The sequence below is a fragment of the Arvicola amphibius genome, chromosome 3 (genome assembly GCF_903992535.2).
Source record: "Arvicola amphibius chromosome 3, mArvAmp1.2, whole genome shotgun sequence".
In the NCBI taxonomy this organism is placed as follows: domain Eukaryota; kingdom Metazoa; phylum Chordata; class Mammalia; order Rodentia; family Cricetidae; genus Arvicola; species Arvicola amphibius.
In genome coordinates this window covers 173,117,272-173,137,241 of record NC_052049.1, presented here as the reverse complement: position 1 = coordinate 173,137,241, position 19,970 = coordinate 173,117,272, and the positions used below count along the sequence as shown (strand labels likewise).

At 40.6% G+C, this 19,970-nt stretch overlaps 1 protein-coding gene across 2 annotated transcripts in view; it reads right to left on the bottom strand.

Moving 5' to 3' along the window:
* Positions 1–18,461, bottom strand: part of Dcaf1 (DDB1 and CUL4 associated factor 1) — a 66,006-nt gene extending 47,545 nt beyond the window's left edge. For both annotated transcript variants that reach the window (XM_038321688.1, XM_038321689.1), the window contains exons 1-8: positions 18,312–18,461; positions 12,094–12,211; positions 9,640–9,716; positions 6,476–6,549; positions 5,264–5,377; positions 4,262–4,399; positions 1,673–2,182; positions 830–931 (exon numbers count right to left, since the gene is read on the bottom strand). In XM_038321688.1, the coding sequence (XP_038177616.1) occupies positions 830–931; positions 1,673–2,182; positions 4,262–4,399; positions 5,264–5,377; positions 6,476–6,549; positions 9,640–9,716; positions 12,094–12,203 (1,125 nt within the window). In that variant the 5' untranslated portion in view covers positions 12,204–12,211; positions 18,312–18,461. The remainder of the gene's footprint in view (positions 1–829; positions 932–1,672; positions 2,183–4,261; positions 4,400–5,263; positions 5,378–6,475; positions 6,550–9,639; positions 9,717–12,093; positions 12,212–18,311) is intronic.
* Positions 18,462–19,970: the final 1,509 nt, after the last annotated feature.

Genomic DNA, 19,970 nt, shown 5'->3' with positions numbered 1-19,970 from the left:
ACTTGGTATTTTAACTGCTGAGCCATCTCTCCAGCTCCAATTTTGTTTCTAAGAAGGATCTTTTAAGTTTTTCCTTGTTCATAGATATTTCATTCTTTTGTCCCTTTTATAACTTTTTAAAGAAACAGATGGATGATAATATCCATTGCAATTCCAAAGAGAATAAGCAAACAGCCATCCAAAGTCACTATCCAATAGCATCTTGTTCAAAACCAGTGTTATAACTGAATGTAGTATTTCTCGGCCACTGGACACAGCTCCAACCTCCAGTCCCATTTCACCGTTCAAGGTACTCAGTACACTTTTTAAACAGACACAGATAGAAACAGACAGAATGACAGACAGAAACACACAAACACAAACCCCACTCCCATATATTACTCCAATTCTGTCTGATCTCATCCAAAGTTAAAATGTCTAGGGACTAAAAGAAAAATTTACTCATTTCAATTCCACTTCAACAATATATGGCTATACTACTGTTTGATGCACACTGGTGACATGAAGGTTAACTTAATCAAAATAACTAAAATTTAAAATGTAAAGCCAGGCAAATGTAATCCCAACACCAAAGAGGCTGAGACAAGAGAACTGCTGTAAGTTTGAGGCCAACTTGGACTAGACATAATGAGTTCCATGCTAACCTGTGCCACAGACTGAGACCCTGTCACAAAAGTAAATAAATGAAACTTCAGTTCTTCGGAGACAAACTATTTTCAAGTACTGAGAAATCACATAGGGCTGGCCAGTACTGCTGTACTAACCACCTTTAACATGAGCTTCATAAACATCAAGTAATAACAAAAACTAGTATTTTTGCAAATTTTACCTTGAGTGCCTCAAAAGTAAGAAGGACATCATTAGTCTGTTTCAGATCAATATAAAACATCATCAATTCTCGTGATCCAAGTTGCATGAATATAGGAAGTAACTGAAATAAGAACCAAAAAATAAGAATTAAATTGTGGCTTTTTCACATTCCCTGTATTTTATGAATGAAGACTATTAAAGAAATGAAACCACAATGAATATATAAAAAGAAAATTAAGAGAAAATTTTTTTTAAAAAACAATCACACACCCCTCATGAAGAATATGTTCATATGTGGTGGTGGTTTGACTAGAAATGGGCCCAGACTCATGTGTTTGAATACTTGGTTCATAGGGAGTGACACTATTAGGAGGTGTGACTTTGTTAGAAAAATGTGTCACCAGGGGTTGGGGGTGCTCTGCGGACTCAGAATCTCAAACCAGTTCACTTCATGCTGCCTGACAACTCAGATGTAGAACTCTGAACTTCCTCTCTAGCACCATGTCTGCCTGCATGCCACCATGCTTCCTGTCATGAGGATAATGGACTAAACCTCTGAAACTGTTAGCCAGCTCCAATTAAATGTTTTCTTTTATATGAGTTGCCGTCGTCATAGAATCTCTTCTTCACAGCAACAGAAACGCTAAGACATATATTCACATACCATATGTTTACATAAATAAATCTATATCAAACTAACCTTTATCAGGAATGACCTGCATAAGACCTTAATGAGATGAAGAACTTTCTGGAATGGAGTTAAAAGTGTATCAGTGGGTAAGATATACCCATATAATGCCCTAAAGATAAATATAATAGCCCCATACTAGTCCCAAAATAGGACCTTATCCTAATAACTTACCTCCTGATACTCTCCTAGAGGGGTCAGATACTGGAGAATAAGTCTCTGCTCAATAGCAGGAGTCATAGGATAGAGGGTATAATTGGTGCCAATCACCCAGGGGGACATTTCTGACCAGCTGCTATTAGACAGCTCAACAAACACACGATCTGGGTCAGAAGATGAAAAACCCAACTTCTGCTTGGCCTTCCTGAAGCTCTCCCTGTCGCCATGCTTTGCAGACTTGTTCTTCTTCAGTCCTCCGTCCTCAGGCTTAGTTGCTGAGTTCACTCTACTACTGGTCTTGTGACTTGAATCAAGACGGAAGGAGATCTCCATATCTCTAGAAGTTTCTTGCTCTCCATCCACAACATCTACAGCCATGTCACCATAGTCCATATCTACAGCTTCCTCATCTAGAGGCAAAAGCGGTTCGGATGAAAGCTTCCGTGGACTAGGACGCTTGCTTTCCTGCCGCAAAGCCACTTCCTGAAGTTGTAGCTCTCTCAGTCTTCGAAGCACTATTGCCACCTAGCAACAAATATTTGAGTAAAAGAAGTTATTTATTCTGAATTTTATGAACATAATTTTTTTTCTTTTGGTTTTTCGGGAAAGGGTTTCTCTGTGTATCTCTGGCTGTCACTCTGTAGACCAGGCTGGCCTCAAGCTCAAAAGAGATCCACCTGCCTCTGCTTCTGAGTGCTGGGATTAGAGGTGTGCACCACCATCGCCCGGCTCATGATTCTTATTAAATAATTATTTTCTTTTGGCTTATTTTATGAGGTAGAGTTTCACTCTTCCTTTGCCTTTCAAATGCTAAGATTTATAGGCACATACCACCACAAACAGCTCATTAATATATTATTATTTCCTGTTAAAGAAAACTCATCTCAATTGAGAGATGGCTCAGTGGTTAAGAGCATTGGCTGCTCTTCCAGACGTACTGAGTTCAATTCCCTGCTCATAACCATCTGTAACGAGATCTGGTGCCCTCTTCAGGCCTACAGGCACACAGCAGGCAGAACACTGTATACATAATAAATAAACCTTTTAAAAATAGGAGAGAGAACTCAATACTCATGCAGTTAACCCAACACCAGGGAATAGTAAAGATTTGATAAATATGTTGATTTGATTGCTAAAATTTGGTGAAGTTAGGACTAAAAGTCTATTTTAAACTGGGTGTAGTGGACCATGCCTTTAATGCCAGCACTCAGGAAGCAAGTGGATCTCAGTGAGTTCGAGGCCAGCATGATCTACAGAGTACACTCCAGGACAGCCAGAGCTGTTACACAGAGAAACCCTGTCTCAAAAAAACAAACAAACAATAAAGAGGTCTATTTTAAAATGTATGTCTGTGGTTTTTTCCTAGAAAACCCAAACCAGAAGATCTGCACATAAAACACACAATTTGGGGCCAAGGTAGACTAGGTTATGCATCACACTTAAAAAAAGCAGAAGCTAAACTTTTAATTGACTTTGAAAATCAAAACTAAAGATTTCAAAAACTTACTGACTACACATTGTATGTCACTAGCAACTACATAATCTAATTTCCAAGTTTGCCTTTTTAAACCTTCTAGTACTTATTTTTAGAGCCAATACTAAAACTTGGTTCTATGCTTACTTGAGTGCAGTGGTACATGCCTATAATTTCAGCACTTGGGGTACTGAAGGAGAAGAACTTCTGAAGTCTGAAGCAAGCAGAAAGAAAATAAACAAACAACAACAACAAAAAAAAAAAACCCAAAAAATAAAGAGGAGGGAATAGCAAAGCAAAAAGAATGAAACTACACTAAAAAAAGGGTTTGTGGCCAGGTGGTGATAGCGCACGCCTTTAATCCCAGCACTGGAAAGGCAGAGGCAGGCGGATCTCTGTGAGTCCAGGGCCAGCTTGGTCTACAGAGCAAGTTCCAGAATAGGTTACAAAGCTACAGAAAACCTTGTCTCAAAAAGCAAAAACAAAAATAAAAGGGAGGGTGTATCTGGATTTCAATCTGAATTGCATTTCTTTTAAAATTTAGAATAGGGGCTGGAGAGATGGCTCAGAGGTTAAGAGCATTGCCTGCTCTTCCAAAGGTCCTGAGTTCAATTCCCAGCAACCACATGGTGGCTCACAACCATCTGTAATGAGGTCTGGTGCCCTCTTCTGGCTTACAGACATACACACAGACAGAATATTGTATACATAATAAATAAGTATTTTAAAAAAAAAATAAATAAATAAAATTTAGAATAGTAGGTAAATGGAAGGTAGATAAGTAAACTAACAATGAGTCCAAAAAAAATGTTAATAATCCATTCAACTGGTACAGATTCAAATATTCACTAAAATTTTTTCCAATTTGCTACATATTTCAAAATCTTCAAAGCACAAAATTTAAGAAGAGAAATGAGAACAAGACATAGGGAATGATTTATATGTCATGATCCCTGACAAGATTTTAAAAAAAAGTTTAAATGTAAAAAAAGAAAAGTAAAATCAAAACTCTTTACTACGGAAAGAAATCTTAAAGTACTGCTATAACTATGTTCTAGTACATGTTTTGATAGAACACACCTATTCAGATTCAGGCAACAAGTGTGCAACAATTCTAAGATGGTCCTTACCAGTTGTGAATTTTCATCTCTGTAGTTGGCAGCAATGTCTTGATTTTCCATAGCACCTCCTAACAGTCCAGTAGAGTATGTCCTCAGTGGTTGATCAGCCTCTCGGGCCCATTTGAAAAGATTTTCAACAATTCCTTCCTATAGTAAAGGACAAGAAAGGGTATAATTCATAAAAGACCTATTTTCATAACTTAAATAAAAAGCCAAGGTTTCTATACCATGACAAAAAAAAAAAAGCTAATGAATATTTCAGTGCAGGACTGGAGATGGTTCAGTCTTTAGAGGGAACTTGTTGCACAATCATGAAGACCCAGGTTCAGATCCCAGCACCCACAGAACCAGTATCCCACAGATAACTGTAACTCCAAAGGAGTAAAGAAAAAGACTACTACTGGGGCACCCTTGCTTCCAGTCCAGCAGAGAGAATGTGATCCTCAAAGGAACAGGTGGACTGTAATATAGCCGACCACCTGATACTCTCTTCTGGTATCTAAGTGTATGTACAGGCCTATGCCTCGACATGTACACACACACACCTTTAAAAACTATATTCCAGTGTTGTTAATAAAAGTAACTGGGTTTAATCTCTATTACCACAAAGGAGGAAAAAGAGCAAAAATTTAAATGAGACTATAATATACTGTTTAAAACATGACCTTAGGATTCTGAAAAATACTATTTCACCCATATAGCAGGTAGCTATTCAAATAAAATACTTCTGTTGCTTTGGGAGATAGGATTTTATGTAGGCCAGGGTGGCCTTGAACACCAAATTAGCAAACATACAACTTTGAGCTCTTGATCCTCCTATCTCAACCATCCCCATGCTGAGGTAACAGTTGTATACCCCAATGCAAATAACTGTTTTTAGAATTTTTTTATCTAGAGTATACATTGATACTTGAATAGGAAAAAAATTAACAATTACTGTAGTAACAAGTACAAATACAGTAATTCGATCCACTTGATTCAAAAACACGATTATTTTCTTCGATCAAGTACCTTTTCTTGAAAGACAACTGCAGTTTCTAGACCTGGCATGATGTCCAGCAGCAGTCTGCAAGCTGCAGTATTTAAAGGGGGCTCTCTACTTGTCATCACATAAGCATTCACCAGCTGGAAAGAAAGAGGAAAGGAAAACAAAGGGAGAAATGAGGAGTAAAAGGTGGGTAGGCATGATCAATGTACTATATGTATTTGAGTATTAAAATGAATCTCATCAACTTGTATAACCAATAAGTATTAATAATTTTTTTGAGACAGGGTTTCTCTTTCTCTGCCTATCATAGAACTCTGGAACTCGCTCTGTAGACCAAGTTGGCCTCAAACAAAGATCTCGAACTCCGCCTGTCTGCCTCCCAAGTGCTAGGATTTGAAGGCATGCATCACCACCGCCCAGCAATAACTGAAATTTTTAAGACAGCTGTAAAGGAATACTATTTGTTCTGGAATCAATACAATCAAATTTTAAAAGTTTTATAATAAGTTTATTAAACTTATTTATTAAACTTCCTTTATTTGATTGGATTGGATTGAATTGAATATATCCCCATAGCTTTTGAGGAGGGAGTTATTTTGAAAAAAGGGTCTTACATAGCTCAATCAAACTCAAATCTTTCTCCTCCCTCAGCCTGCCAAGTGCTAGGATTGCTTACTTACATAAACCATCACACTGGTTCCCCTCATTTTCTACCTCTAACTACTAATATCCGTAATTTCTTGAGCTATGCTACTTTCAGTAGCTGTGAGAGAAGTGTGCATATAACGTGTGTATACATGCACACTTCTCTCGCTCTCATTTACTCTTTACAACAGACAAGAGGCACCTCCTTAGCCACTCACATACCAAAGCACAAACAGCTTTAGTGCAGAATCATACAACATATATCACTCTTACTTTTCCATTCAGGAATCCAAAAGAACATTTTACATTCCTAAATCAAAAGAGTCCTGCCAAAGAATAAGCAGTGATACCTTGAGAGCATTTACCAATAGTTCACACTAAACAAACAGAAAATAATTTCATCACAAACAGAACTTTGTTGAAAAAGCAGCTTGATTACTTTTTCAATAACCAAATTTAAAAGAAAATTCTAACCACTCTACTCTCAATTTTTAACAAAGTTTTAGGTGACAGGAAACTATTAAATAAACAACTGTATGATTATCTATCTTCTGATGATAACTTTTAGATGAAAGCAAAGGCAAACATACTGCATTCATGAAGTCGTCATTCTTGAAGAGTATTCTCAGCAAGTGGCCCAGCATACACTCTGGATCAGCTCGACCTACCACAGGAAGAGGGAGACACAACAGATTAGGTAATCCTATCAAATAAATTAGACCTACAAAATAACATCTGGGTTCTTATAAATATGACTAGTAAACTGTCAGCAAAAATAAACAGAAACAAAGAGAAGATTTCTGTGAGCAAATTTAATAAGAAATATTTTTTAGCATTAGACATGGTGGCACACACCTTTAACACCAGCACTTGGTAGGCAAAGGCAGGCAGAGCTCTATGAGGTTACCCTTGGTTTACACCTAGCACTCGGGAGGCAGAAGCAGGTGGATATCTTTGAGTTCAAGGCCAGCCTGGTCTACAAGAGCTAGTCCCAGCCTGGTCTACAAGAGCTAGGCTCCAAAGCTAAGAAACCCCATATTGAAAAACCAAAAAAAAAAAAAGATCATTCTCTAGGGGCTGCGTAGACAGATTAGTCACTAGAGCTTACCATGCAAACATAAGAACCTGAATTTGATCCCTAAAATTCACATATAAAGCCACACATGATGGTGCACACTTGAAATCCCAGCAATTGGAAGGTCGAGACAGAATGATTCCCACATCAGTCATCCTAGCCAAACTGGGAGTCCCAGGTCCCCAGCAAAAGACCCTGTCTAAGAACCAGACGGATGGCTCCTGAGGAACAACATCTTAAGGTGACTCAGAGGCCTCCACATGCACACATACCAACAAAAAAGTTCACTCACATACTAACATATATGTGAACACACATACTGTACACTGAATATGTAATACTCTCAGTGGTTAATAAAGAAGCTGAATGGCCTACAGCAAAGCAGGATAAAGTTAGGCAGGACGATCAAACTTAGGAGACTGGGATGAAAAAAGGCAGAGTGAGAAAATTACAACAGTGCAGAGAGAATAGATGGGCATGCCATACTGAGAAAAGGTACCAAGCCATGTGGCAAATCATAAATAAGAAATATGGGTTAATTTAAGGGTAAGAGTTAGCCAATAACAATATTGAGTCTCTATATTGGTTTTTGGGGAAGCAGCCGCAGCACAGGGAAATTTCCGCCTACACATACACACACACAAACATACACTCCCCTCACCTGACACACACATGGAAAAAAAGAAATTGCTGGGCAGTGGTGGCTCAAACTTTTAATTCCAGAAACTTGAGAGGCAGTGGTAGACAGATCTCTTATGATTTCCAGGCCAGCCTGGTCTACAGAGTGAGTTCCAGGACAGTCAGAACTACACAGAGAAACTCTGTCTCATGAAAAAAAAAAAAAAGGAAAAGAAAGAAAGAGAGAGAGAGAGAGAGAGAGAGAGAGAGAGAGAGAGGGAGAGGGAGAGGGAGAGGGAGAGGGAGAGGGAGAGGGAGAGGGAAAGAAAGAAAAAGAAATTTTTAAAAATTAAATGCAATATAAACTCTTTAAGGCACTGATCCTCCCACAGCTCAGGACACTGTCTATACAACAATACTAAATTAAATAATGACACTATGAATTTAAATGAGCATCAAGATTTTAGTAGCTTAAAAAAAAAAGAAAAAAAGGAGGCTGAAGAGATGGTTCGGTAGTGAACAGTAATTGCTGTTCTTACAGAAGACTCGGATTCAGCACCAAGCACTACATGGCAGCTCACAACTGTCAACTGTATTTCCCAACAAATACCAGGATAATTGTTTCAGATGAAGGTGCAATAAAAGCTTGGTTTGCTTTTTTAAATTAAAAGTGGGGGTTGGGAGAAGGGCTAGTGTAATGTCTCAGTGGATAAAAGGGCTTTGCCACATAAGTCTGATGGCCTGAGTTCATTCACTGAACCCACAGCAGGAGAAAAAAAAAATGACTCTTGAAAGTTGTACATCTGTACATCTTTTAACGTCAACATGCTCACCGTAGCAGGATCACACTTGTATACCTACCTACCTACCTACACACACACACACATACACGTACACTAAATGAAACAATAAAACTTAAAAAATAAAAATTGTAAAGTCAGCTGGGCAGTGATGACACATATCTTTCAGTCCAGCACTCAGATCCTGAAAGTGATCTACAACCATTAAAAATATTTCTTTTTTCTTTTTGTGGTTTTTTTGTCAAGACAGGATTTCTCTGTATAACAGAGCCCTGGCTGTCCTGGAACTAGTTTTATAGACCAGACTGGCCTCGAACTCACAAATATCTGTCTGCCTCCCCGTCCCCGGAATGCTAGGATTAAAGGGGTGTGCCACCATGCCTGACTTATCACAAATATTACAATTTTACTAGAATGTTTTTCCTTATCTCACCTTGAGAAACAGGATAACAAATAATTTTGCGGGGGAGAGGGTCTCACTATGTAACCCTGGTTCCTGGCTATCCTGGAACTCACTACATTTAAGTCGGGCTGGTCTCAAACTCACAGAAATCCATGGCTTCTGCTTTCCAAGTGCCTGGGATTAAAACTTGTGCTACCATGCCCAGCAAAAACATAAAAACTTAAAATTTACAACAGAGAGCCAAGCAGTGGTAGCATATACCTTGAATCCCAGCACTCAAGAGGAAGAGACAGGCAGGTTTCTGTGAGTTCAAGGCAAACCTGGTCTATAGAGTAAGTTCCAGGATAGCCAGGTTACACAGAAAATCCTCTCGGGGGGTAGGGGGAATTTACCTCAGAGGACGTTATTTCAATTGAAAGATACTATTAGCAATTTTCTTCTTCATGTGTTTTACCTATGTGTTGGTGGGGTATGCTGTGTGATGTCTATGTATATATGAACATGCCATAGTAGACCACTGCACATGTACAGAAGTTAGATAACAATCCTGAGGTTCCCTCCTTTACCTATACATGAGCTCCAGGATCAAACAGAACACAGCCTGTCAGGTTACAGCAGGCACTTTTACCTGCCATGTCATCTGCAAAGCCCAATAACTTTCTTTTGTAAGAAAAAAAAAAAAAAAACACATGAGCACAGTGGAGCATGCCTGTTATCTCAGCTACTCATGAATTTTGGACCTGTCTGAACAGCCACAGCAAGACCCTTTTTCAAAAGAAATACAAAATAAAAAAGTCTCAGACATAAGAAAATATATATATATATATATATATATATATATATATATATATATCTTACCAGGATGTCGATCATCAAATGGGTCTGGATCTCCTTTACGATATTCTTCAGTTTCTTTTTCAATTAATTCTGACATCCTAGCACAAAAAGGAAAAGAGTCAACTCTGAACAAGCATACAAAAAAAATGCCAGGCATAATAGTACACACCCCAAATCCCAACACTCAGGAGGCTTAGGCAGAAGGCCTTTTAAATCCAAGGGCAAGCTGGGCTACAATGAGCATCATCAGGCCAATCAGGGCCACATAGTGAGACCATGTTAGAAAAAAAAGCAAAAGTAAAATTCAAAAAAATGTGCATTAATCGATCAATAGTCATGGTGCAAAACATCGTTAGGAAAACATGATTTTTCTTATGAATAACAAAATCTAAATAATCACCTCATAACATAATTTCTACTCTTAATCTTCTCCAAACTTCTGTGCATCACGAAACAACACTACTACCACCTCAGAAATTTAAAGTCAACAAATCACCATTAAAATCTTCATTTTCTGATAGACATGGTCTAGCACAGGCCTGTTCTCACAGCAATCAGAAAGTTGAATTTCAAGTTTGAAGCCACCTTGAGGTATACACAAAATTCAAAGCATCTGGGCTTTAAAAAAATTCCTTCTCCTCATCCAGTAATTCCTGTAACCCTACCTACCAGACATCTTCTGATTCCAATCATTTCAAAATCTTGACAACTGTTATCCTTAAGCAGACCCCTACCATTAACTATGTGAACTACTTCTAATACCCATTTTGCAGCTCTTGGTTCCGACTTCTCAGCTTTACTTAACACATTTCAGTCTCCGGCTCCAGGGACTAACTATATTCCTTGAATTAATTCAATACTACTATGGCCTGCAATTATATAGCTTCTGCCAGTTTTGGAATGCTTCTTCTACTCTTTTTTATTAAAGTTCAAACATTTGACCCTCTATGCTATTCAAAGAACCCAAGCTCCTAGTTCAGGGCCATTCCACATTCTGTTGTTAGCCTTCTACCATTTAGGCCTCCACCATAGCCCAAGTAGCCACTCTTCTGCTTTTGATTACTAGCGATTAGTTTCACCTGCTCTAGAATTTTACATAAAAATTATATAAAGTCTTATTATGCCAGGATCCTTCTAGAAAAGCATCCATGTTGTAATATCAAACTCCTTTTTATTCATGAACTCTTTTTGATTCTTTTGTGTACATGTACACGTATGTGGAGGCCAGAAGACAATCCCAAGTATTCCTCAGGAATGCAGTCCTTAAGGTTTTTCTTTGAGGCAAGGTCACTCACAGGACTGGAACTCACCAAACGACAGGAAGGCAGATTCAGCAAGTCTCAGAGATCCTCCTTGCTCATCCTTCCCAGCACTGGGATTACAAATGTACATAATCCAGGTCTAACTTTTTTTATTTTAAACACTTGGTTCTGGGTATCAAACTCACACTTGCAAAACAAGTATGTTAGTAACTAAGCTGTCTTCCCTAGCCCTCCTCCCTTTTATTTATTCTTTTGTGGCAAAATCTGATTTAGTTCAGGCTCTAACACCTTATGAAGCCGAGAATGACCTCAAACTCATGATACTAATCTCTGCTTGCCAAACAATAATATCAAAAGTATATGCCACTATGCCTTGCTATTCATACAAACCTGATGAAAACAAGAAAATTATTTGAGCATCCTAAAACAAGTCTGACATTCTGGTCTTTCTGGTTTTTTTTTTTTTTTTTTGGTTTTTCAAGACGAGACAGGGTTTCTTTGTGTTACAATCCTGGCTGTCCTGGAATGGCTTCATAGACCAGGCTAGCCTTGAACTCACTAAGATCTGCCTAACTCTGCCTGCCAAGTGCTGGCATTACAGGCATGTGCCACTATCACACAGTTTAAAGACATTTTTATATAGATTATAAGATGGAGTTTACTAATCCTTTACTCTATTATAATGATAACTCTCTAACAGTATGTTATACATCTCCCAAGTCAAACTTGCCTACATAGATTAGCTATATAAAACCAAATTCCTCATTTTTTCTTAGTTTTCCCTTTGTATTTGTATGTATGCATATATGTACAAACACACCATTTCAGAGCATATGTGGAGGTCAAAGAGCAACCACCAAGAGTGAGTTCTCTCCTTCCACGATATGGGTCTCTTGGATGTCCTAGAAACAAGATGTAGACCAGGCAAACCTCAATTAATAGAGGTCCACCTGTCTAACATGCGCCACCAAGTCCAGCTAAACTTCCCACTTTTCAAAAATTACGTGTGTCTGTGTGGGGATATGTGCACATGAGGCCAGAAAAAGAAGCTGAATCCCCAGGATTATTGGTGGTTGTGAGCAACCCAATATGGGTGTTGGGAATCAAACTCTATAAGAATAACAAATGTTCTTAACTGCTCAGTCATAATGCTAGCACCAACATACCTTTTTGAAAGCAAAGTTTTGTGTAGAAAATAACAAATTATTCTTACCTGGTAAGGATAGGTACCATATCCTGCCCACTGCCATGGTCCTTTTCCCACTGCTCCAGCAGGGTAGTGAGCTCAGCTTTGGAGTCCACATGTACCACTACTGTAGTCATGGTTTGGCCTAAAGAAGTCAAAACAGTGAGAAATGAACAAAACAAACATACCTGACAGTTCCCACAAAAAAGAAAAGTGTCAAGGTAAGGGATAAACTGAACTGGGAAGACAGCTCACTTCCTAGTCTGAGGCCAGCCTGGTCTACACATTGAGTTTTACTCCAGCTAATGCAACACAGAGAGACTCTGTCTCCAAAATGGGGGGAGGGGGGAAGGGGAAGGGGGGACACTGAAATTAAATAGGTGATGGCTACAATCAATAGTGAATCTACTAAATACCACTGGGTTATAAGTTTACAATCTTCGGGGATGGGGAGGCTCTCACTAGTGAACTAAATCACTACTGATTTAGAACTCACGATGTAGCCATCACACCAGGCTTACATTTTTTTTATAGGCAGGATAAGTATCCTAGGCTAGATCTGTTTGTTTGTTTGTTTTTTTCGAGACAAGGGTTTCTCTGTAGCTTTGGAGCCTGTCCTGGAACACGCTTTGCAGACTAGGCTGGCATCGAATTTAGAGATTCACCTGCCTCAGCCTCCGGAGTGCTGGAATTAAAGACATGTGACAGCACCACCAGGCCCTAGGCTAGTTTTGAATTCACTTTATATCCCAAGAATGACTTTGATTTTCTGATCCTTCTATTTCTACCTCCCAAGAGCTAGGATTAGAGATATATAACCATCACAGAGGTTTATATAGTACTGAGGATTGAACTGAGCTTCATGCATGTTAGACAAGTGTTCTACCACATGAGAACAGTCTAGCCCCTTTTGATTTTTTTCCATATTTTCAATAAAGGTTAAAAAAAACTAAAAAAAAAAAAAAACCAAAAAAAACCAAAACAAAACAAAACCTCACTATGCCCTTTATCCTAGTACTTGAAAGGCAAATTCAAGAACATCTCTGTGAGTTTGAGTTCCAGGACAATCAGAACTGGGCGGGGGGGATGGGGGGGGAACGGGGGCACGACACCCTGTCTCAAAAAGAACAAGCTGCTGGGTGGTGGTAGCGCATACCTTTATTCCCAGCATTCGGGAGGCAGAGACAGGAAGGTCTCTCTGAGTATGAGGCCAGCCTGGTCTACAGAGCGAGTCCAGGACAGTTAGGGGCTACATTAAAAGAAAAGTGTCTCAAAAACTCAAAAAAAAAAAAACAACAAAACAAACAAAAACTTATGAAGGAATGAGGAATACCCTTAAGCAATCAGCCTTCTAGAACATACAGTTACAATTTTGTGCTACTTTAACTTACTTTTAGTTGGAACTTTTGGGGGGTTTTTTGTTTTGTTTGTTTTTTGGTTTTGTTTTGTTTTTTGGGTTTTTTTTGAGTGGTCTAGTTGCCCAAATTGTCCTTAAACTCACTGTCACCCAGGTAAACCCTGAACCTTGGATATTCCTAGTTTGGCTTTGAGTCCTGGGCCTTTAGGCCTGCCACACTAGGCCAACCCATTGTGGTAATCTGAATGTAACTGGCCCACATAAAATCATAGGGAGTGGCACTATTAGGAGGTGTGGCCTTGTTGGAGGAAGTATGTCACTGTGGAGGTCTCCTATGCTTAAGCTACATCCAATGTGAACACAGACTACTCCTTCAGCTGTCCCTGGATCAAGATGTAAAACTCTCAGTTCCTTCTCCAGCACCATGTCTGGCAGCACACTTCCATGATAATAATGAACTAAACCTATGAAACTATATGTTATCCCAATTAAATGCTTTCCTTTAAACAAGTTGTCGTGGTCATGGTGTCCCTTCACAGCAATAGAAACTCTAATACACCCATGCTGCCCATGGTTTCTTTCTTTTTTTTTTTTCAGACAGAGTGTTACTATGTAACTTGGGCTTGAACTCAATTTCATGACTGTTCAGGCTTCAGTCACATGAGTACTGGGATTACAAGTGTGCACCACCACACCTACTACATTAACATTCTATTTTTAAGGTTCCCCTATATATTAGTTCCTCCACATATTAGTACAATTTAAAGAAAAAAATGTTTTTAAAGAACAAGAAAGTAACACAGGCAGTGGTAGCACATGCCTTTAATCCCAGCAGTCGGGAGGCATAAGCAGGCGGATCTCTGTGAGTTCAAGACCAGCCTGGTCTACAGAGCAAATGCCAGGACAGGCTCCAAAGCTACACAGATACCCTGTCTCGAAAAACGAAAAATATAAAAAGTAAAACGTAGGTAGGTAGTCATGGCACATGCCTTTAATCCCAGCACTTGAGAAGAAGAGGCAAGCAGATCTCTGAGTTTGAGCCTGGTCTACAGAGCAAGTTCCAGGACATCTAAGTCTACACAGAGAAACCCTGTCTTGAGAGAGGGGGAAAAAAAGGAATTGTAATGAAGGGGAATTCAAGGACATTAAAACAATAAAATTTTAGAATTCAACTTAGAAACACACACAAGGGATGCAGATCCAGGACAGTGGCTAGAGCATTTGCATGTCATTACAAAATCCTGGGTCTGAACTGTAGTATATATTTAAAAAGCCAGCCTAGCTTAAATCCCAGCAGAGGCAGGCAGATCTGAGTTGAAGGCCAGTCTGGTCTACAGAGTGAGTTCCAGGACAGCCGGGCTATGCAAACAAAGAGGCTTTATTAATGTAAAATTTACAAGGTATAACCATTTATTTTGACATAATAGACTGAGAATGGATCATTTAATTCACCCTGTTTTTCTGTTTTGGAAGGAGTCTTTGCAGCCCTAGCTGGCCCAGAACTCTCTATATAGATCACATTGGCCTTGAACTCATAAAAAGATTCCCCTTCCTCTGCCTACCAAGTACTTAAAAACATAAGCCACCACAAAGGTTTTTCTAAATATCATGCAAAAATTATGACACATCTAATGATGACACAACCAATGGTCACCAAAGAAGGAATACCCAACCTAAGATACTGAGCTAAGGAATTTACTTACATGTTAGAGAGATTCCCCATGACCACAACACATGTCAGAAAGAGAGTTACAGTTTAAAAGGACCCAAATCCCAGCACTGCTGACATTCCGTGACAGTCTGTGAATTCTCGTTACTTAGCTTCTCTAAACATCAAATTTAAAAAAAAAAAAAAAAAAACCTCAATTTCCTTTCTATTAAATAAAAACAGTTGTGAGGGACGAAAGATAATCTACCTCTATTAGAGAATATAAACAAATATGCTTAAACTATGTATTTACACACGTGGAAATTCCTTAGTCATAAGAATGGGTGCCAGCCAGCTGTGCTAGCACATGCCTTTAGCACTCCATAAGCAGAGGAAGGCTGATCTCTGAGTTGGAGATCAGCCTGGTCTACAGAGCAAGTTCTTGAACAACCAGTGCTAAACAAAAACCCTGTCTTGAAGAAAAAAGAAAAAAAAGAAAAAAACTGTGTGCCCAAAAATTTAGAGGTGATGTGCCCACAACCTCAAGAAATTCCACAAAATAAAGACAGGGAAAAAGAATACAGAAGAATATACACAGCAAAGCAGTTAACTGTTGAAACAAAAGGTAATCACTTAATTTAGCTTCTCCTCTGAAGGATTTTTTGAGGGGAGATTAAGATTCTCTCTCAAAAAACAAATGCATTCAGGAAGCAGAGACAGGAGGATCTCTATGACCTTATAGACCAGACCAGTCTACAAAGACAAGTCCAGGACAGGTAGGGCTGTTACACAAAGACATGGGGAGGAGGAGTGTCCCTGGGTTCCATCTATCCCCAAAACTATCATCATCAAAAAATAAAATAAAACAAAATGTTGGAACTGAACCAACTTTTTGGTCAAACTAATTTCGACTGATTCTCAAATATCCATTTTGTTTGTTTTTGAGATAGAGCTTTTCTGTGTAGCCCTGGCTCTCCCGGAATTCACTCTGTAGATCAGGCTGTTCTTGAACTCACAGAGATCCACCTGTCTCTGACTCCCAGAGAGCTGGGTTTAAAGGTGTGTGCCACTACCACTCAGCTCAAATAAATTGTTAAATACAAAAATTAAAGTGAAAAACTGTGCAGAATTGCCAACTGTGAATTTAAATGTTCAGGTATAAACCTCTGAAATGAAAAGAATACCCAAGATATAGCTAAGTTATTATGGCAAGTAACTGCGTGTAGGATAAAGGTTTTCTCCATTCTACCATTTCCCCATCATTTTGTAATTTTCAAATTAAAGAACAAAATAGGTCCTCTTCTACTACACTATACTGAATGGCTGATTCAGCAAAAAACTGTCCCCCATATATAAGATAAAGTCTGTGTTAAAATATAAAATAGGTCCTGGGGTAGAGAGAAAAGGTGGGAGAGCACTCATTTAGAAAAGTTGCAACCCTTCCTTAAAAGGAGCTGAGAAGTGTAACTAAATGGTAGAGCCTATCACTGAGGCCCTAAGGCCCTAAACTCAATTCCTAGCAGAAAGAAGGGAAGAAGAGAGGGGGGGCTGGAGGGTATGGAGGGTGGGCGGGCAGGCAGCAAGCAGGCCAATCCAATCCGAGCTTCTGCTACATAGCTGTATCACACATCATTTAAAAAAATGAAGGAGGTGCATTCACAAGTCTGGGGCCAGCCTGGGCTACATAGAGAATCGAATCCAAAGGCCTTAAGGGAGGAAAAGAGAGCCCTGGGTGAATCCCCAACACCAGAAGAAAAAAGGGGGGAATTCAGAATTTACAGCTTCAAGCAAAAACTTAAAGACTATGACACGTGATCATATATAACTTTATTACTGTCCATTACTACCTGCTTTACAAAAACACAGTGGTAAAAAACCAACTCCAATCACTTCAATTTAACACGGAGTTCGTTTTATTACGTTTTATCAAATTTAACAACTGAACGATAATGTAACAGTAAAGTACTATACGCAAGAAATGTGTAAGAAATTCCTCAAAAATATATCCCCACTCAAAAATGGTTAATGGAAAATTGCTATATACAAATACAAATCTTGACACCTGGAAGAAATATACTATATCGACTCCTAAAGTCAAAACGCATACGCTTATAAAAGCCTTAATGGTAAACACCAGGAAACCCAAGAGGGAAAAAAGCCTTCAGGTGACGCTACCAATGAACCTCTCACGCTACACATTAACAACAGAAAGATAGTGCTACAATAAATTAATAATTAAAACATGCAGACTAGTTAAAAGGCTTCACTGGAAAGAGTGTGCACGCCCTTAATTCCAGCTCTCGGGAGGCAGAGGCAGGAGGATCTGAGGTTGAGGCCACCCTGGTCTACAGAGAGAGTTCAGAAAGACCAAAGGGGAAAAAAAAAAAAAAAGCAACACGAGGAAGACAAAAAACGAGTCAAAGTCATTAACTCAAAAGTCATTTACTACTACACACACTCGAAGAGTTAATTCCTCAACAAATGGCAAAACCAGAGAGCTAGCACTGCAGCATGAGGAGACAGAGCGACACCTTCTAGAAACAGGAGAGAGTATGGCAAACGCCCCTGAAAGCCCGATAGAAAAACCAGAGGCCGTGGGCACAAGCGCCCGCGAAGCTAGACAGGCAACCTCAAGGCGTCCCCGCACCCGCACACCTACCTTTCCCCCCCTCCTCCCCCGCCACTCTCCACCGCACCGTCGAAGTGGGAGGGGTTCCCGGAGAGCTCCACCCTCTAGCCCGGGCCCAGAGCAGGGCGGGTGCAGTGGGAGGTGGCACGGAGCCGAAGCAGGGGAAAGCCCGCCCAGGTGACTGAGGCAGGAGGCGGAGACAGTCAGGGAAGGGGGTCCATCGTGTGGCAGGGAAGAGGGAGCCCCTCGGCCCGTGAGGAACGAAGACCGGGAGGCGGCCAGAGAAATTGAAAGAGCACCTCCTGCAGGTAGAGGCGAGCGCATCCCTGCCCCCAGCTCCGGCCCAAAGAGTTACTCTAAAGGAAGCTTCTTTGGAAGACTGAAGGAAGAACCGGGAGGCCCCGCCCCCGGGCCGGGGATCGGAAACGGGAAAGTCCTGTCAGGCCCCAGGCCCGGCCTCCCGGGTGGTCCTGCCCGCCCCCTCGCCGCCGGCAGCCGAAGCAGGTGCCGCCCCTCCCCCAGCGAGGCGCCCACTCTCCCGCCCAGCCGTCCGCGCGCTCTCTCTCCTCGTGCCCCTCCCAGAGAGCCGGCTCCTTCCTCACCCCGCTTACCTTCGCGGACGGCTCCGCCGCTTCTCCCCCGACCCCTCCAGCGGCCACAGTTCACACACGCCGCCTTTGGTCCCGCACTCACTCTCCCTCACTCACACACACAGCGCGACCACGGCTCCTGAGCGGCCCACATATTATGCGTCACTCGTATGCTACGTGCTGTGCGCGCGCGCGTAAACTTGGCGCGAGGCTCGCGAAGGGGGGGGGGGAGAACGTCGGCGCGAGCAGAGGAACATCAAAGCGCTCCTGGGAAATGAAGTTCCGTGTTTCGGGGTGGGGGGGAAATACCAGCAAGCGCCTCCCCAGCGCATTAGCTTTGGGGATTCGTAGTTTTCTCTATTAAACGTGAATTGCTGTGTATTTATTAGCTGCTTCCAAAAGCGGAAGCAAAAAGTGAACGAAGGAATCGATCTTTCTAAAGCCCGACTGGCTACAGCTGCCTGATAACTTTGTCAATACTTAATTCTACCCTGTGTCATCGAAAAGATTCAGTGGTACTATGATTGACATATAAGCCGCAGAATATGCCAGGGTCCAAGAATGCATTTCGTATAAATTTATCAGAAATTACATCACTCAATAAGAAGAAACTAACGAATTTTCCTTTGTCTTTCTGTTCCAAACATTCGGCAAGAATCAAAAAACTATCGTATTATATGTGAGGCAAAATATTTTTTTTTTTTTTTGCTTTTTTCGAGACAGGGTTTCCCTGAAGTTTTGGAGCCTGTCCTGGAACTAGCTCTTGTAGACCAGGCTGGCCTCGAACCCAGAGATCCGCCTGCCTCTGCCTCCCGAGTGCTGGGATTAAAGGCGTGCGCCACCACCGCCCGGCGAGGCAAAATATTTTTTAAAAAAGCTCTTCAGCGAAAACTGGACTAATCACAGAGATTATCTAATTCAATTTCTTAATTTTAGAGTTGAGGAAATTGACAGCCAGAGTAAATGACTTGCCTAATATCACCAGACAAAGTGAAGAAGCATCAGGAGGAACAATCTTTGTCCCACAGATCCTATGTGAAGGCATGAAACAAACTCCACAGTTGAGCAGAATCTTGACAAGACCTACCCAGACATCAGGCCTGATGCAACCCATTATTGCTCTTGGAATTCTTAGTATGTTCTGTGCGTTTCCATAGAGTTCTCACAGCCAATACTTTCACATGGAAATTATAAGACACTGAGCCTATTGCTATGACCAGATTCTATAACTGTTAGGCCACTACCCACCGGGTAGTGGTCACACATGTGAGTTCCAGGCCAGCCTAATCTACAGAGTGAGTTCCAGAACAGCTAGGGCTACATAATAGAGAGACCCTGTCTGCAATAACAAAACAAACAAAAAATATAGAGATGTGGGGGCTGGAGAGATGGTTCAGCAATTAAAAGCACTGCCTGCTCTTCCAGAGGACTAGGAATTGTTTCCCAGCAACCACATGGCAGTTTCAGGGAATCAGATTCCTTCTTCTGGCCTCTGGACATTATGCATGTGTGTGGTACATATGAACAAAACACTCATACACATAAATCTCTAATTTCTTTTTTTTCCTTTGTACCCTTTTATTTTTCATGACAGGATCTCACTATGTAACTGTGTCTGAATTGGACCTCCCTATGTAGACCAACTCTGATTACAAAATAACACAGATCCATTTGCTTCTG